The sequence below is a fragment of the Emys orbicularis genome, chromosome 1 (assembly GCF_028017835.1).
Source record: "Emys orbicularis isolate rEmyOrb1 chromosome 1, rEmyOrb1.hap1, whole genome shotgun sequence".
Taxonomy (NCBI): domain Eukaryota; kingdom Metazoa; phylum Chordata; order Testudines; family Emydidae; genus Emys; species Emys orbicularis.
Window position 1 is genome coordinate 11008833 of NC_088683.1, and position 19778 is coordinate 11028610.

The 19778-nt window shown below is 47.6% G+C and overlaps 1 protein-coding gene across 8 annotated transcripts in view; it reads left to right on the forward strand.

The window, feature by feature from the left end:
- Window positions 1-19778, forward strand: part of PLXNA4 (plexin A4) — a 612559-nt gene that overhangs the window by 75985 nt on the left and 516796 nt on the right. For 2 of the 8 annotated variants that reach the window (XM_065423503.1, XM_065423504.1), the window contains exon 3: window positions 11346-11353. The exons of the other annotated variants lie outside the window; for them this stretch is intronic. In XM_065423503.1, the coding sequence (XP_065279575.1) occupies window positions 11346-11353 (8 nt within the window). The remainder of the gene's footprint in view (window positions 1-11345; window positions 11354-19778) is intronic. 8 annotated transcript variants of the gene reach the window in all.

Below are 19778 nucleotides of genomic sequence, written 5' to 3' on the forward strand. Positions count from 1 at the left end.
TTGCTTATTTCTCCTTGTAGTCCCAGCTAAAGCCACAAAGTTCAGAGAGAAATACAAACATGACTGGGAAGCAGAGATAGCTTTATCCAAACTTTCACCAACCTCAAAAAACTTTTGGGCCAATTCTTCCCCTCTCCGAGCCATTCACCAGCCACGGTTTGTACAGCATCTGATTTTAATCTTGAACGTCACCCACAATTTAGTAATCAGATGTCTCCCAAGGAAACCTTGTGACTATCAATAAGAGTGACTCTGAAAGGATTGACTTGCTGCATGACCTAACAGGGAGCAGACTCAGCAGGTTGGTGATATGCTAGCCTTTTACCTCTGGCAGCCTAGATTCAAATGGGGGTGTTGTGTGAGGTCCCCCATTCCCTGTCATCATCTTTCTCTCCATCACTCAGGCCTGTAACTTGGGAGTCTTCTTCAGCTCCTCCCTCTCTCTCTAGCTGCCTCACATCCTGGGTATTTCCAAATCCTCTCACTTCTTCCTCCATCACATCTCTGAGATCCAACCTTTCCCCTCTGTCCAGACAGCAAAAGCTCCAATCCAGGCTCTCACTGTCTTCCATCTGCCAGTCCTGGGATGGGTATACATTTCAGGAAACCTATGGCTGCTGATTCAATGCAGTCTGTTATTATGGAATCAGAGAGTTCAAAGCCGGAAGGGACCACCAGATCATCTAGTCTCCTGCACATCACAGGCCACTAAACTCCCCCACCCAATTACACCGTATTGAGCCCAATGATAATTGGTTCACAATCCCACCCACCCCCCAAAGCCAACACTCTCTCGTTGGCTAGGGACCATGAGAGGATGCAGCATATTCTCAAAAAGTGTGAAGGAGACAGAGATCATAGGAACATAAGACTTGCCAGACTGGATCGGATCCAAGGTCCATCTAGCCCAAAGTCCTGTCTCTGACAGTGGCCAGTAGCAGATGTTTCAAAGGAAGGAATAAGAAACACACAGTAGCAGATGCAGGAAAATCTACCCCCATATAGGTCTCACCCTGATCTCTAATAGTTAGAGGTTGGCTTAATCCCTGAAGCACAAAAAGCTTTATACCCCTTCCAAAAATTGTCATTAGTTATAACTCTGGCTAGGCCATTGGGGATTTGTCCCAGTATCACTGTGTGGCTGCAGTACTGCAATTCCCAATACGGACAGGCAACGTTGCTATTTGCACCAATGGGGCTTACCTCTGCTTGGAGCCAGTTAGTTCTGTCAGTGCAATAGCATCTTCGCCTGTCTATAGGAGGGGCTCATACAGTGCGGGTGCATGGCTATCTGGCCTCCAGTGCCTGGAATCAGAGCAAAGGGTGTGGTTCACGTACCTGACTGAAAGGGGATATCATTCTCTTTTCTTTAAATCCAGGAGTTTCTCCCTTTCCACTACAGGCGAAGGAGCTGCTCCGGGTAGGTTACTGAGCCAATCCCTGCGCTCAGACTCTATTTCATGGAATCTCTGTTGACTCAATCTGAACTAAGTCACCTAGGCTGGAAATACACGTTTTGCCCTTTGTGAATATGAGAAACACAACAGGGGGAGAGACAGAAAAATGGGACAGACAGGTTGAAAGAAGTGGGGTGGGGAAGAGGGATAGAGAAAAAGGGAGAAAAATGAGAAACTGCCACTGTAAATACAAGAAGACCACTGAAGGAATTCTAACCCAGCACACACCAGCCCTGCTCTGACAGGCAGTTAGGTGAGGTGGGAGGAGAGGGGTCGGGGTACTCCGGGTACACCTACACTGGAATAAAAGACCCGTGGTATAGTTGCAGCTGGCCTGGGTCAGCAGACTCAGGCTCACAGGGCAGACAGTCAGGCTCTTCCTGGAATCCAGGCTGGGACCCTCCCCCCTTGGGGTCCCAGAGCTAAGAGTCCAGCCTGAGCATCTACACAGCAATTTCACAGCTCCGCTGCCCAAGTTCCGCAAGCCCACGGCCACGGGCCAGCCGCGGGTGTTTAATTGCTGTGTACTCTCCATTTCCTGACACCGCTGCAGGGAGCTGGCCAGTGCCAAGAGGCGCAGCATGTAAATTCAGGCCTGGGGATTTTAATGCCAGCATGTCCCATGAAGTCTGGATTCTGCCCTGCCTGCTGGTGATTGGCTGGGAAAGCTGGCGACGACTATGGGAACGAGTTGCCTGGCACATCTATCACTGTTTGGGTTTGTTTTGTTTTTTTTTGTCTGAACCAATTGTAAAAGTGTTGGATGGAATCCAGACATCACCGGGAGTTTCACAGAGAGAAAACACAGCTGGCTGTCACGTGATAAAGGTAAAGAATCCAAGAGCGTCTCTTTCTTCTAATACCGATCAAGGAACTTTCGTAGAATTAGGGAAACGCTATCTCCAAAGCTACTCAGCCTCTCTGCTTCCCTGGGAGCACCCTCCTGACATAGATTTAAAAAACATAGACTGGAGGGGGAAAGAATGGGTGAACACCATGTGTTCCATGCCAGTTCCATTAGGAGACTGGGATTCACGCACCCAACAGCTCCAGCATGCATCAAACGATGGACATATGATGTGGGCCTAAAAGCTCCTTGTTGCAACCTTGAACTTTTAAACTCCTGAAATTTCGGGTCAGCCTCTGCTGCCAGGGCCTGGTGGGTAGGAAGCCAGAGGGAATAAGCCAGCTCAGGAAGCACCCAGGAGCTCAAAGGCAGCTCATGCCAATGGCCGTAGCTCTGTGTCTATAAAACTCTTCTCAGAAAGAATGTTAATCATAGACAGCCCCTTAGATCATCTCGCTCATTAAACTCCATTCAAACCCCCCTGGTCCTACCACATCACCTGCTGCTCTATAACACCCTTCATTGCTCTGCTCTGTTGGGAATGGGGCCATAAGCTGTGTTTGCCCCAGCCCGAACCAGAAATAAATGATCCAGCAATATGGGAATGATACCACCCCTCATTGGTGGGGAGGACGTCAGGGTTTCTTTCCTTTCCCCCCCTACTCCCCAGCCCACGGGCCTGAATCAGCCTGAGCCCTCTTTCTGGTGAAGAAATTTAGAGTATGTCTACACTGCACTTAAACACCCGGGACTGGCCCGTGTCAGCTGAATTGGGCTTGTGGGGCTCGGGCTGCAGGGCTGTAAAACTGTGGTGTAGATGTCTGGGTTTGGGCTGGAGCCCAGGCTCTGGGACCCTCCCCCTCTCATGGGGTCCCGGGACTCAGGCTCCCACCCAAGCCCGAATGTCATAATTTTACAGCCCTGTAGCCTGAGCCCTGTGAGCCCAGGTCAGCTGGCACAGGCCAACCGCGGGTGTTTAGATGCAGTGTAGACATACCCTTATATGCAGCTCTTCCTCCAGTGCTTGACGGTGCCACTCAGCCCATTGATTTCAGCCGGTCTCGGACCAGGCTTTGAGTGCATGGCAAAGGGACCACTAATCTTGCAGGAATGCAGGATCCCCCTTTACCATGCTCCTGGAAAGCACTCAGAGGTGTATATTAAAGTTTAACAGGACAGCTCAAACGATTTCTGGATCCCACTGCCTGAGTGGAAGGAGCAAACTGGCCAATCACCCATCCTATATATAGAAAGGAGCAGGTTGCCCTGGAAGGCCCCTTAAAGAGGAAACCCCAGTGCTGTAAGGAGCTAACACAGGCGTCTCACTAAGAAGCTTTGCCAGCAGGTAAGAATTGCGGGGGAATAGAGGGAGGGTGCCGGGGCTCTTTGAGGACCGGCCACTCTTCCCTTTAGCTGAGATGTTCAGGACATACAGATGTTCCTATATGGGTTAGGTTCTAGGCTCATGGGTTGTTATGTTTCCAAACCAGTTGACCATCCACAATATGTGGTTCCTTCTTGACACCTCTCTTGGCTGAGTTTTATGTCCTGTCATGCCAAGCTCTTTGGCCTTCCTGGATGACAGACCCGTGCTGCAGGGATCGGGATGCTTTCAAAATTCCACATTGAAATCCTCTTTTGGATTCACCCGCTTCCCACCAACACGTACACCTTGTTCTCTCTCCCTCTTGGTTCTGCACATCTATTATGCGCATTTTCATTAGGAGCATTTTACAGGCGATCTGTTGATTCATTGTATTAGAATTGCAAACAAATGGTATCATTTTCCCTGCACGCTCTTCATTTAGAATTCAGCATTGATTTCCCAGCATTGTTGGGCCACTTGACTGACACTTCTCGTTGATTTCAACCCTTTAAGATTCCTCTCCAAAATGCTATGGCTCATCAGTTCTTCTGCTAGGCCTTGAGACTTTGCAGAAGCACAAACACCTGTATTAGTTTATGTAGGCTCCATGCCTCTCTACTCCTTATATGGTTTGCCTTGAAATCTTATAGTGCTGGAGAAGGTTGGGAGAGAGCCGGGGGCGAATTTCAAATAAATCACTGGTGTAACTTCACTGACTTCAGTTCTTCCTACCCCATAGGAGTCTGGTGGGCATATGCATTCCTAACACATACCAAAACTTAAAATGGCCCTTGAAAATGTAGGCAATTAATCCTCCAAGTACTGGATTTTGGGTCCTACCTCCCACCCTGGACAAAGGAATGCTTGGGAGGAGTTATCTGTCTGGCATCAAAACAAACCAATATACTTCAAGATGCCACAATATTCTGTACTTGGATAGAACCTCAAATGCAAGGATTTCACAGATCTATACAGATACGCATTGTTCAGTTCTTGCAACCAGCCTGCAAGGTGGAGATTAGCACCCCCATTTTGCAAAGGGGGTAAACCAAGGCACAGGGAGAGCAAGGGACTCATCCAAAGTCAATGGTACTGGCCATAGCTGGGGGATGAAATGGAATGGATGATCTAGTAGATTGCAAACCCTCCAGCACATTTTTCCTTTGCTGACTTCAGATCCAAGATCTGACTTAGTTTTCCCAGGGGATTCAGGTGCACCCCTGCATGCATCCTTTGGCCGCTAATGTGCCCCCCAGACAACCTTTGGAAAACCCAGTTCTGCGCCTTTAATGCTAATATCTCATGTGTGTGTGTTTCTCTTCCGAATGGCTGATGGATTTTACTGCCGCGGCAGAGCATTGCAAATATGAACTGCTCAGTGTACCAAAATGACATTTGTGCAACTTATATTGTAAATACCCACTGACACGCTGACTCCGTTGTTAATGTAAGAGCTTTAAGAGGCTATTAATTTCATTATTGCTTGATCAGCAAGGAGCGCTAACGTCCCCCTCTGACACCCTGCTGCTTGGCTGGTTAGGGCTCCTACGAGAGGAGACTGGGAATGCTGGTCAGAAAACACAACATAAAATAATGACGCAAAAGGGTGATATTCACCCCACTGTGCACAAAGCCAGTGCATGGTTTATGCAGTACCTTAGCCCACAAGGGGATGGGCTAGATGGCTTTTCAGGTCTTAAACTGGTGGGGCTTACTAAGCGTTCTGCTGGCTCTCTGCACAGGGGGTGAATTTCATCCCGTCCGAGCCAGATGGGGACACCAACAGGCAGAGGAATCGGTGCCCTTTTCCATGTGCTAAAGGCCAAGAGGAGATGAACCCTCTTGTTCTTTCTTTGTGTTCCATGTCTCTCTCCTCTGAACCCCTATCCTGTCCCTCCCACACCATGGTAAACCCTACTGGACGTCTGAGAAACCCCACATCTCACAGGGATTGGAGCTGTCCGCCTCTTTTCAGCATTCCATGCCACTCAAAAGGCACCCATATCCGTAACAGAGGAGAGTCAGTCTCCCTCTAGCCAGGAGCCATCCTGAACTTTACAATGAGGGCCTCAGAGCCAGTGACGTTTGGGAACAGTGATGTCCTGGTTGCTCGCTACATTAAATCCAGTTCTCTTTCAAATACCATTGGAGTTCAGAGCAAGTCAATTCCCCTTGAAATTCAACAAGTTAGAAAGGGAAAAAAGGACTTGTAAAGTCTTGTTGTCCAGCCTTCTCCACGTGCAGGAGAAAGGAAGCTCCCTTGGGGAGACTAGAGTGGAAGGACATAGACAGACAGCTTTTGTAATGGAAAAACTATTAGCCCAATGAGTTGATAAAACGACAGACTGATAAGAACTAGGATGAGTCTGAGGAATAACTTCATGAGCCAGATCTATCAGGCTGTGGGAGGGTCTCCCAAAGGAAGCATTAGGAGGCCCAGCAATGGAGTCATGAAGAACTGGGCAACACTAGGAAGCAAATCTTCAGTGAGCAGGGGGTGAAGGAGGCTGGGCTAGATGTGGCCTACAGCAGTAAGTCTTTTCAATATCTAATGATCCAGGGAGGTGGAAATGCTGCGTTGTTTGAAGCTGCAGGATGACCTCAACAAGATGAAAACACCAACTAATGTGTATTTTCATCACCCACTATTTATTTACTGTCGTGATGGCCACTGGTCAGTAGACAATTATTCTGGAAAATATCAGTCTAACTCCCTCCCCACAACTTTGCACCAGGATATCAAGTGGCAATATAGCCAGTTAGAAGCCATTCAAGCTCAGCACTCACTTCCCATTAGCTGATCCCACCATGAGGGCAGGACACTTGTTGTTAGCTTCTGCTTTTTTACTAAGCCTTTTATGTGTGTCCATAAACCTGGGGGGTAACCCAGGGCCAGATTAGAAGAGGATATAGCCCTAGAACCATAAAGATTTAGAGGCCTCTAAACTTTACGTCATGGAAGGGAAAGTGCTGATAATAGCCCACCTTAATTGATTAGTGTCGTTAGAGTTGGTATGGCAACCCCCATTTTTTCATGTTCTCTGTATAAATATATCTTCCTACTGGTATTTTCCACTGCATGTATCTGATGAAGTGGGTTTGAGCCCACGAAAGCTTATGCCCAAATAAATTTGTTAGTCTCTAAGGTCACACAAGTACTCCTTGTTCTTTTAGCAGGGACTAGTTGCAGAAGCAGCCTCCCATGATTTAGGACACCTGGCTTCTTTCACCAGCTCTTCCTCTGGCGCTGTTTGACCTTGAGCAAATAACTTAATTTTGCTGTCCTCAGTATCTCCATCTGTATAATGGGGAGAACAACATTGAACCACCTTTGTAAAACACTTTGAGATTCTCTAAGTATTAAATAATTGTTACAGCCAGTGTTTTAAGAGACAAAACAACTTTCTAAGAGGCCAGACCCAGCCTTGGGGACCTGGGCAATGCCCATTTCAAATCCCTGATTAGAAAATATACCCAAGAGGGGCAGATTTACAAATTTTGGAATCAAATTACAAAACTTTCCCAGTGTTTGAGTATGTTTGAGTAACTCTTAACAAACGTTGTTTGTGTAACATTTGCATCGGGAGTTTAAATTCAGGCATATTAGACAATCCTGCAGTGTTTTACTGCAGCGGCTTCCTGTTTTGATGATAAACTGCTCTTAATTGGTTGTTTTGTCATTTGTAGAACTAGGTGGCAAATTATCCCCCCCCCCGTGAAATTATTATTATTTTTAACTAAAATGACTTTTTTTTTTCATTTTAGTCAAACATTTTCTTTAGAAATTTCAAGTTTTTGTCAAAAATTTCAAAAAAAATTCAGTTTTCAGCAACTGAAATTTTTCAGTTTAAAGCTGGCATTTTGGAGTTTATAAGCTTTAAATAAAATAATTTTCAGCAAAAACTGACTTTTTTTTTTTTTTTTGAAAAAATTTCTCTTTTCTATAAGTTTTGAGTGGGCTCCAGCCATTCCTTCTGGAGCGCTGTGGGTTTGGAATTGTGTGGACATCTTTGTCTTCCAGAGTAACTTTCTATTCCCCGGTAATGCTGCAGTGCAGGCAATCACTGTAGGAATTTTTGTGACTAAGGGGCTTCCCTTTTGCTGGCCCATCCCAGCACTTGTGCACCTCTCACAGCGACGCCAGGCAGTTCCCGCAGGAAGAGAGGAGAAATCACCAGTCCCTCTCCACAGGGAGCAGGGGAAGCAAAGGATATATCTGATCTGGTTCAGAGGGCTTCACAAGCAGTCCGCATTTTGACCTACTGAGCATTTTTTTCATGACACAAATAATTAAAGAGATCTTTAGCTGCCACTCGTTCCATGTGAAGAGACAAAAAACTCTTTCACTTGAAGTCACCATGGCTCAATCGCTGTTAGGCCGCCGCTGCCTGTCGCTCGCACATTACCCACTTCATTCACATTAAAGACCTACTCAGATCCCAGGCTGTACGGAACTCCGACAACAGAAACGTCTCACCCGAAAATAACAAAGGAGAAGGAAGAACTGTTTGTTTAAAATTTTGATCCTGGCAACGACTGCCATGATTAGAGGGTAAAATCCTCGTCACCGACACAGACCCCATCGATTGGGCTCTGCCTGGATCACTGTGTCTTCGGCTACTTAAAATAAAGACGCCGTGATAGTCCTGACCAGTTTGCTGACCCACTGGCTATGCCTTTGCTCCCCACCATAGTTTTCCACAAAGCCTCCTGCATGCTGCTGCAGAGGAGTGAGCGATCTGCTTTGCATGAGGGCTACTGTGATTCTGCTCCCTGTCAGACCTCACGTACTCAGGCAATGTGTCGGGAGAATTCCCCTTAGCAATACACTGGTTTTTACTCTCCCTTCTGAATGCAACAACTTTCTGCTAAGATCTTGCAGGGCCCTTTCCCCCGCTCCCTGTCTTCACCATCCTTCTTCCCAGGGCCGGCTCCAGGCAACCAAGCACATGCTTGGGGCAGCCCCTGATAAGGGGCGGCCAATCTTGGGGTGGCGGGGGGCAGCGCGGCGCGGCACTTGGTGGGGCGGCGGCGCAGGGCGCGGCGCTCAGGGGGGGTTCCGGCGGCGCGGCACTCGGGGGGGGGGGCGGGCTCCGGCGGCGTGGCGCTGGGGGGGGGTTCCGGTGGCGCGGCGCTCGGCGGGGGGGGGGGGCTCTGGCGGCGCAGCGCAGGGGGGGGGTTCCGGCGGCGCGGCGCTCGGCGGGGGGGGCGGCGCGGGGCGCGGCGCTGGGGGGGGGGTTTCCGGCGGCGCGGCGCTCAGGGGGCGGCGCTTTTTTTTTGCTGCTTGGGGCAGCAAAAAAGTTAGAGCCGGCCCTGCTTCTTCCAATCCCTCACCACTGCTCTACCATTTTTGCCGCCCCAAGCAAAAAAAAAAAAAAAAAAGCCGCTCAGACTGTGCCGCCCCAAGAATGGATGGAATGCCACCCCTTAGCATGTGCCTCCCCAGGCACGTGCTTCCTCCGCTGGTGCCTGGAGCCGGCCCTGCTTCTGAGCTGCAAGAAGGCAGCTTCTGATATCTCAAAGGGTTAGTTAAGAGGCCTCTGTTCTTCACCTGTGCCTCTGAAATTCCAGACAGGCAGAGGTGCGGGGTTTGTTGCCAGCAGAACAAATGAGAGGGGGATGGAGGTGGCGAGAGAAAGAGAAAAGGAAAGAAAAGATTATTTGAAGGATCTAAACAACAAGAGATCAGCAAGAGCCTGGATAATCCAGTGGTTTGGGTGCTAGCCCAGGACTTGGAGGTAGGTAGAGCTGGTGGAAATACTTTCGAAGCAACTTTTTTGAAGGTGGAATATCCTTTTTTTCCATTAAAAAATACTATTTCATCAAAACCAAAATGTTTCACAGAAACAAAACCCTGATCTGGAGCAGTGGTCTCCCACCTCCCAAGCAAGTACCCTGGCCCCCAGGCTTTCTTGCCATCTCTCCTATTGGAGCTGTTCCACTTTGTATTTATAATTAACTATTTATTGGGCCTATAAGAGAGACTGACTCTATAACCAGTGACTAGTGTATTCACTGGGGATGTCCAAATCAGCGACTTAAGCCTGTATCTCCTACATCCCACCTGAGTGCCGTAACCACCAGGCTAGTGGCAGTCTGGGGTGGGCAAGTCTCTCATTCCCCCCCCCCCCCAAACAAACTGAAAAGGTCTCATTGTCATTTTGATGCAGAAGGAAAACAAATTTCCAAACCTTGAATTTTTTTGCAAAACGGAATTGTTTTTTTCCCAGCCAGCCCTATTCAGAAGACCTAGGGTCAATTTGCTGCTCCACCACAGACCTCCTGGGTGACACTTGGGCTCTGTGCCTCGGGTTTCCCTTTGTAAAATATGGATAATACCTCCATCACAAAGGTGTTGGGAGGACAAATACATTAATGATCCTGGGATGCTCAGGAATTATGGTAAAGGGGGCCAGATAAGTACCATAGATACACAGAAATCAGGCAGACAAAACTCCCCACTGGAAGTTTTTCCTTTGTCAATAATGAGGCCCAGGGAGGGAGAGACATTGCTTAGGGTGGCATTAGGACATACGGGATAAAGTTGAGCAGAGGGTAACAAAGGCTGAATCCCATACATTTCCGAGCAGTGAGAGCCATCAACCCGCAGCCTAGTCTCCCAAAGGAAGCGGGGAATGCACCTCATTGCTTGGGACTGGGGCACGTGCTGAAGGGGCGATCCTTTGCTGATTGGGGAGGCTGGATTCGTTATGATCTTCTCTACACATGTATCCTCCATCATTGCAGGACACAACCTTGGGGGGCGGGGGGGACCATTCCAGAATTTGGACCTATTTGCAGAATAGTATTTATTGGTAAACCAGCTCATGAGGAAGACAAAGGCCTCTGGGAAGGACCGTCCTTGTACAGTTACGTTACGGAGGAAGTCAAGGGGACCAGCCTTATTACAGTCCACTCTCTGCGGTACTGAGGAAGGTCACCCCAGGGCAGCAGAGAAACGACTCTTTCCAAAGAGCTACTCCACCCGATAGAAGAAGGATATTCCACCTTCAACCCAATGTCTGCCTAATAGGGCCAGAGGGGATGTCAGAGGGAAAGATAATGAAGGAGGAATTCGGCATCAGTATCCAAAGAGCACAACGCATGCTGAAGAAACCTAAAAACACAGGCAATGGCCTCATGGGAAGAAAGAAAGCCACGGCCGGGGTCATCCTCAACAATTAGATGTGGTCCTGGGGAACCAGGAGCTGGGAAGACAGAACAGTCTTAAATGGGATGCATGTGTTAGGGGCTGTCTATTAGACTCCTTATCCCCTGCTATATTCTCTTTGCTCTCCTTGTGCTTGTGCTGAATTTACTCCCAATGAAATAATTCAGGGGATACGGTCTCCTGGCATGGTTTCGGAAGGTCGTACAGAATTCTTGCAGTACTTCCATGCCTTCTGTTTAATTTCAGGATGCAGAGCTATCATTAGGAGGAACCTTTGCTCCCGCAAGACACTATAATAGCGGCTTTCATCTCAAGTGCTTTGGAATGACAAATAAACAGCACCACCAATATGCAGCCACCTCGTCAGAGATGACGGCAACACAACACGGAGAGGCTTTTGGCTAGGGGTGCCAAGACAAGCCAACACTCTTACACAAAGTGCCATGGGGGTCTCTTGTGCCTATGAAAAGTAGGCAGGGCGTGGGACGTTTAACATGTATGAAGATCTTAATGTGCATGGCATCTTCTGATGTCTCCACCTGACTGACAGCAGTGGCCACGGTACTGATGAGTTCAAGTGAGACATGTTTTAGAGCCCCACACACACGTTTGGGCAGACACAAGTAACCAGTGCAGTAACAGATTATTGTTAGTTGAGATGGGTCCGAACCACAATGCTGAGGTCCACAAGTTCGAGTGGATGTAGGGCATATTGAGATCCAGTGGTCCAGCTCAGAACCATCCCTGACCCTTACACCCGTCTGATCTCTTACAGATTTAACTAGCTATTTACACTGCGCATATCATTCTTGCCTTCACCAAGTAGAAGAGCACTCCTCAGCTCCAAAACACCTGGCGATACCCTCCCCATCCTTGTTCATGCCATCCGGCCTGTTACACCACTGGCACTGCTCACCAGCTCACATTGGCTCTAACATGCGAGGGGACAGGAAGATAGCATGACCAGGCCAGTCTGCATGAAGGCAGCTAGCAATGGACCTGATAACAGCAAGGTGAGAGGCAGGGACATGAACACTGAGGACAAAGGGAAAACTAAGTCAGTCCTGCGAATAGTCTGGAGTTGCACTGGTACATTCCATGGTGAATTTGGCCTCAATGATTGGTGCCTTGGCCCATTTTCCATGGCTTCAGGCATCGGGAGGCAGATTGGTTAGCAGGTAGACCAGTAAATATACAGAAACCCCAAAAAAGATTTTTGGAATGGATGTAAACCCTCATGCTTCAGGCCCCAGGCCAACCTCTAACTGAAGGGGTCAGGAGGAAAAGCTTTCCTTGGGGCAGGTTATCCCATAAGTACTTGCTGCAAGGTGTCCTGTATTATCTTGCTCTGAAGCAGCTCATGCTGGCCACTGTTAGAGACCGAATCAGATGGACCACTGGGCTGATCCAGTCTTGCCATACCTATGTTTAGATACCTCGGCAATTATTTCGCACACTGAACTGCTCAGGCATGGCTTGGACAATGGGTATTTTGGTTAGGAAGATCAGAGGGAGAGAGAAAGCTGGAAGCTGACACTTTTACATACACCGCATTCTAATTGGGGTCAAGGGATGCAACAGTTCGGTAGCAGCAAGTTATTTTCTGCATCACTGGCCTGTCAAAATATGTTTCTACCCAGATATAAGGAGGGGAGAGGGATAGATTCCGGAAACAGCTGCCTGACAAGTCTGCTCTAGAAAATGTGGAACATCTGACAGCTGTCAGTCTGGGCCAGGCCAGCTAGACGATTCGCACCATGGATCCAGGTGCCTGAGAAGGAAGAGGAGCTAGGAGTCATAAAGGGCTGGGGCATTGGCATGATTAACCTATCGCAACGGAGAGGGGAAGGGAGGCACATAGGAGGCTGAAATAGAACTGTCCCAAAAAACCAGTGCTCTGGTTATCTCAGGCCTGCACAGCAATTTGATCCTCCTGTTTCTGCCTCTGAAATTTCATTTACTTATCTTTATCCCTGATCTCTAGGGGACTCCAGTGGCCAGCAGTAACCCCACTGAAGTCACTGGAGTGACCCCATTACAAAACCAGTTCAGATGAGAGGAGAATCAGTGCCTAGAGGCATACACAATTCCATCTGAGCTAATGTCAACATTTGCCCAGTCACACAAACAGAGACCCTTCCCACTCAGCCCACCCCCTTAGAAAAAGCCTGGACAAACAGGCTTGGCAGTGCTTCCTGAAAAGCCACAAACTCATGAACCAGCTGATGGAGGGGTGTGATCCAGAGCTCTCTGCTATGAAGGCCCTGACTCTAGATGAACATATCTAGGGACTGCCTTAGCACCCCCTCCTGATTTTAACTGCCAGGGTAAAAGAATAGGAGAGAGGAGGACTCCGAGATCGGCATGTCACATACTACAAAGGACTTATGTATACAGTATATATATTGTTATGCTGGAAGATGTTAACAGCTGCCCCTCAGGTCACAGACCTGGTTAAAGCTGATGGATGTACTAAGCACTCTGCATTCAGGCTAAACAGAAGGAGAAATTAAGTGTCTCTTTGTGTAGTGAGAGCTGAAACTATAGAAGCCATCACCCAAAGTACTGGCCGGCATGGCAAGGTCTGAGCAGAAGCTAAGCCATGTAGGCTAAGGGGTTTCCCTATGGACTGACTGCAACAGATTAATGCCTCAGACCCTGCATTAATGCATGTCTGGGTGGGTGTCAGAGAGACCGAAAGCAAGCAGAAAGAGGCAAAACGCAAGCAGAAAGCCAGGAGAGAGCAAGAGAAGCAGTGGGGAATGTGGCCATGGGAGGAAGCTGAAAGAGAGTTTTTGGGGGGCACAAAACTGGCAGGAAAGGCAGCCTTGGATGTCTGAACAAGGGAACTGCCTCCTTTTTTGTTCCTCCTGTTTCCAGGGAAACTGGACTGTGTGTCCATCCTTTGCAAATAAATAGGACAGCACCAAAGAAATACCTGACGCGTAGCATCAGTTTCTCCTCCTAGCGGAAACAACCCAGAAAGACCCCAAATATTGGCTATGCAAAGGGGCATAGGTTAATGACAAAGAATATAATTTAACATGCGATGAAGCCAATAGAAACACTCCCAGCCTGGGGCTATCCCCTTTTCTCATTCAAGCGAAGTTAGCGCTGGGGAAAGGTGCAGGAGGGATGGCTTCAGGGACTGACACCTGCGTATCCACAGCCCATGTACAGCACAGACAACAACAGCGGAAGCTTTCCCCACACTGCCAAAATGCCTCAAATCTGACCCAGAGCCACCACCTCTAGGGAAAAGAGGGTCCAACCTCTCTAGGACCCATTCAGTGCCTGCCCTCTCTGCTGAGACTGTCAATAAAGAGAGACCCAAAACTAGTGCCCCTTTTTGCTTAGCCTGCCTGCTCTCCCCAGCCTCCTGCCTACACTGAATTGCACTGAGCGAGGTGCTCAACCAGAAGATAATCCCGTGCGTAGCACTGTGCATGCAGAGATGCCCCCTACACACAGCTCCCTATAAGCCTCCTTGCCTCATAAATGAAGGCTGAGCCCCCTTTAATAGAATTAAGTGTAAATGCTGATCTCCAGATGGATTATCAATGTAAAACAGCAGCATAAGAGCAGGCAACTTGCTTTCCGTTGGCAAACAGCTTTCAATTAACTCAACGCAGAGGCTGAGGAGGAAGCACTGACACCATAGGACCCCAGATGAAGACCCAGAGACTTCATGCTAAGATGTTTCTCACCTACTCGGACTCTCTGAGCTTGATGGCCCCTTCACCGCCACTGCACAGCCTGGAAGTGGGGTTCTATGGGAGAGAAGTCTCTTCTGATTTGTATGAAGGTAGCAGCTGACCAAAATCATCCAAGCATTGTGATAGGAGCCAGACAAGCAGTGACAGACGGTCCCTGCCTGAAGAGATTATAATGTAAATAGACAAGGCAAAGGGTGGGGAAAGACAATATAACCCCCCGTGGAGAAACGAGGCAGAGAGAGATGAAGTGATTTGTCCACGTTCACCGTGTAGGTCAGTGGCCAGGCTGGGAATTGAATGCTGCAGACTGAGGCTGGCTGATGAGTTGTGGCTAGTCCGTTCCTCTCTCTCCTCCCCCACACTTCTCATTCTGCTGATTTCTGTAGCAGGTTAGCAGTGACAGGGTTTAGATCTGGAGGCGAGGGGAAATCACAGGCCATTCGGCTCTGGCTGAAGGTTCAGAGGCTAGGAAACCAGGATGACCTGGGGAAGCCAATTAAAACAGAACGGGAAAAGAGGGAAGAGAGATGGAAGGCAGGGGGTGAAGCGATGGCGAGGAAGAGGGAGACAGGAGGGGACTGACCAGAATGGGGTGCGGGAGGATGAAATGAGAGGAGGGAAGACCTGTGACAGCTGATGGAGGGAGAAAAGGATGGTGCAGGGGGAAAGGTGGAGGGTTTGGATTCTCTTCCCATCCCTGGTTGTATCCCGTTGCTTTCTCATGTTCGCGTGTGATAGGTTCATAGAGGGATTCCACAGGGGAGATTTTTGTCAGCTCGTGCATGAGAGTTCGTGTACAGTGGTACAGCATGGGCCAGGCTGCCTTAGCAATGTGAGCAGCAGCCGCAGGGCTGGGGAGAATCCAAGAGCTAGAAGCTGCAGACTGTATGCTTTGAGTCTGTCTTCCCTAGGGGCCTGAGGTTTCATGTGCTACAGCCATGCTCCCCTGCAGGTAGCTCTCTCTGCAGGATCTAGTGCGCAATGGTTAGATGGAGCGGCTTGGAAGTGGATGAGAATTTGCAGCCAGCAAACCTAGGGGGTAACGAAATGTCATGTGATAGCATGGCAACACGTTTCCACCCAAAGCTCCTCCCGCCCCATATAAGAAATAAGGCAGCCCAGGCCCTGAAGCAAAGGAGGCGGAGCATGAGACTCCTTGATGACAGGCTAAGGGAGAGGTTAATCATAGCTGTGAACTGCTTCTATGCCAGTCGGGAGTACTGGAAATGGAAAGGCTCTTCCTGGAGCAAGCTTCATTGGCAATGGACACTGCCAACCTGTTGGCACAGCTCTCTCCTTCCTCCTGCCTCCTACAGTACTTACCTAGCAAAGGAGGCCACATCCAATATGAATAAGAAAAAACATCTGCTACTACACTAGCTAAAGTGGGAATTACAAAGGATTTTGACCCTCATGCTCCAAGGCATTAACTGATCCCAAACTAGAGTCAGGAAGAAAATCTGCCCCCACACCATCACTTCTCCCTCAGTGCAGTACTGTACAGCTACGACAAGTTTTTTGTTTTCTTCTATGTGGGTCACTGTCTCCAGAGACAGAGATGGACCATTGTTCTCTTCTGTTTGGCAAGTCCTCTATTTCTGTGAAATGAGCCAGCCCATGAAATCTGACAGCAGTAATTTTGTTTCATGGGAAGCAGGCGTCTTGAGGTTGATGTATTAATGCTTGTCTGGTGGTGCTGAGACCATAATGTAATGGCATGTAGAGCCATGGCATAAATGCTCTGTGGGGCATCATGTAGCACTATGATACGGATGTCCCAGGGTATGTTGTCAGGTAGTGCTACATAATGACTACATTCTGTTGGCATGCAGATTGGCTTAGCACTACCGTGGATGTGTCCTGTTGGCATGTATCGTCACATAGTGTTGTGTCATGAAGGTTCCATTGAGACATGTTATATTGTGTCATGGATGTTCAGCAGACCTTGTTCTATAGAACTACTACATGGATGTTCCATAGGCACACATAACACAGGAACATAGGAACCGCCATCGTGGATCAGGCCCATGGTCCATTTAGCCCAGTACCTGTTTCTGACTGTGCCAGGCAATAGGTGTTTTAAAGGAAGGTGCAAGAAACCCTGCACTTGGCAGATGTGAGATAATCTGCCCCTCCCCCACATTAGGTCTCCCCCAATCCATAACAGAGATTACTTTAAACCCTGAAGCGTGAGGTTTAATTTCTCTTCCAAAATTTGTTAGTATTAACTATTCTAACTCTGAATATTCTTATCCATAGAAATGTCCAATCCCTTTTTGAATCTTACCAAGTTCTTGGCCTCAATGATTTCTTGTGATAGCGGGTTCCACAGCCTAATTAAACACTGTGTGAAAAAAATATTTCCTTTTATCAGTTTGCTATTTCCCAACTTTTAATTTAGTTTACTGTCCCCTTGTTCTTGTGTTGTTATCAGACAGGGAGCACAGAAGCTCCCGACCTACGTTCTTGATACCATTCATTCATTATATTCTTTTATGATGTTGCCTCTGGTTCGCTTCCTTTCTACAGTAAACAATCCCCATCTTTTCAATCTCTCTTAGTCTCTGAACTCCCTCTAATTCTGCACACAGAACTACATTGTACATTTGCCTGGGATGTTCTGTCAGAAGACCCCATCCCATAAGAATACATCCTGGATGTTCCATTGGTCCATGTTCCGTTGTGTCAACAGTGTTCTCTCGGAAGGCCCCATCTCGGAGGGATAATTTGTGAAAAATCTAACGCTGTGTCATGGACGCTGAATGGGAACACACCATTCTGCAGGGCGACATCAAGAGCCTCTCATCACCACCTGATATCAGGAAGTAGCTATCAATTTCAACATCAAAACATTGGCAAGCTTTGGAAAAGCCTACCTGCAGGGAGGGGGCGAGTGGGTGGAGATGGCCTAAAATGAATTCTTATTTACTTAGTGTGTACAAACATTGGCTTCCAGCACATCTCTCTCACGCTGAAGAAAAATCCTTCCATTCCCATTTTCCTGCAATTACCCCTCCCTTTTTTCGGCTATATATTTGCCTTACTTTTATTACACGTTTGCATTACACTCACCCCCTCCCTCGAAACACACGTCAAGGACTAGCTGCCGGGAAATACAATCAGAGCAGCTCTTGTTATTTCAGAGTGTTTCACACAGTTGTTTTTCTTCTGTTACTAGGTTCTTTTCCCCCCCTCCTCCCTTTCTTTCCCAGGCTAGTGCAACTGGCAGAAAATTGGCAGCTGTCAGTGATCCAGAGGTGCAGTCAGTTTTCTTCTAAGTAGCTTAATGGGTCTATATTTATTTTTTATTGTTTTTTTCCAGCCTGCGGGTTAACAGAGTATTTAAAAAAACAAACAAACCCTAAGGCTCTACATCCCCAACCAGCCTCCTCCCACTCTTACCTTGCCAGGCTGCTTCATAAAGTCCCAGATCCAACTGACCACGGGCTTTGCAGGAAGTCTTCTGGGCCATGCACATTTTATTAGTGCTGTCTACTCAGTTTGAAAATGTGCTGAATGGGTTATAGACTCTAATGAAGGAGGCTGAATTACACTCCAGGCCCAGCTTTTTAATGGACAGGTTAAAACAGAAACAGGTTTCCTTGAATCAGCCCTGTTGTTCCCCCCTCTTTTTTTGTTCAGTTTCTTAATTTCTTTTACTGTTAACAGTGGAAAGACACAGTGGGGCCTTTGGAATCTTAACGCTTTACATTCTGTAGATATACAGTTGCAGCCTCATTTAGGTCTGCCGATGGCATAGCAACCAAAGCTGGTCTTGTCTTCTGATCTGCTCTAATGAGTATCCTATGTTGATTTTAAACAATTAGATGGGCCACCAGAGGCCACACTCCGTATATATTGGCTTCTACTGTTAGGAGTTGAAGGTTGGCTCGTTTGTCATAGAACTTGGGAGCAGCTAGAAGATGTCCTCTCAACTCTGAGTTCACCTGGACAGCTTGAGAGATTCATCCCTTGGAGGAAATGTTAGATAGATCCACCTCTGTCCTTATCTGCTGGTTGAGGGGAAAGGTTGCTTTCCAGGCTAGCCCTAATGCCCTGTGGAGAATTCCCTCTGCTGGTGAAGCAGGTTTTCATGTCCCAGGCTGTCTGGGAGCAGCTGCTGCTGTAGGCCTTCTGGATCGCTGCTTCTCAAGTCTCCACAGGGAGTGTTCAGGGGGCGTTTCTTTAGCATGGAAGGAAGTAAATAGAACCCTTTTCTTTTCTGTTTTTACTTTTGGACTGTGACACCTGACTTATTTTTGGTTTTAGATTCTTCACAGGTACAGACAAAACTATTCCTGTTCAGTTGCTTAGGCGATAAAGCCATTGCTGGCCTGCAGCCATATCACTTTGCATTGTGATCTTCTCCTATTTCATAAGCTATGAAGAGATGAGCTGCGCGAAAGGGAAATCCCAAGGAACACACAGGTGTTGTACGAACAGAGGTGTTGATGAGTCAGTAGATTTTTCCTCTGAGTCAGTACAGCAGCAGGGTGGTGTTAAGAGGTCTGAGGTGCCATCTTTCCAATGAGATATAAAACCAAGACCATGATTCTACTTCTGGTAATTAAAGATTCCGGGATAGTTTACTCCAGAGTACAGACATTAGCCCCACTATTCTGGTCAGATTCCAATATGGGACATTGCTTCACATTACCTTACCTGAATCACGCTGGTATTTGTAACTGGGGATCTACACTTTGCTTTTTAAACAACACAAATACTGGGTTGAGATTTTTCTTTTTTAGAAGTATTTTTTATTTGTTTTAATGCATTATAATTGAGTAATTGGACAAATACGCTGATTTTTAGCAGTGAATGAGTTTGTCCTTGGGAAAGATTCTGAGAAATCTGCCAAAAATGGGATGCTTTGCCTCTCTTGTGTCTGTGTGATTATTAATATCTCGTGATGTGAGGTCATAGGTCATATCAAGGAACTAACTGCAGATCTAAAGGGAATTCCTTTTCCAGTGATACATGACTTGACCTTCACCTCCTAACTGTGTAGGAGGTGTTCAGGCCTTCAGAATGCTCAAATCATATGGTAAGACATGATAGCCCTTAGCCAGAGGGAGATGGCTTTAGTGCGCTAAGCTTCAGGTTTGCAGCTACTACATGCTTTGCAGTCACAGGTTCAAAATGCAGCAGGATCAACTTATCCTTCCACGACCATTCCTGTGTGTAAGTCTTGCAGATGAGATTTTAAAAACTGGAGTCCTGT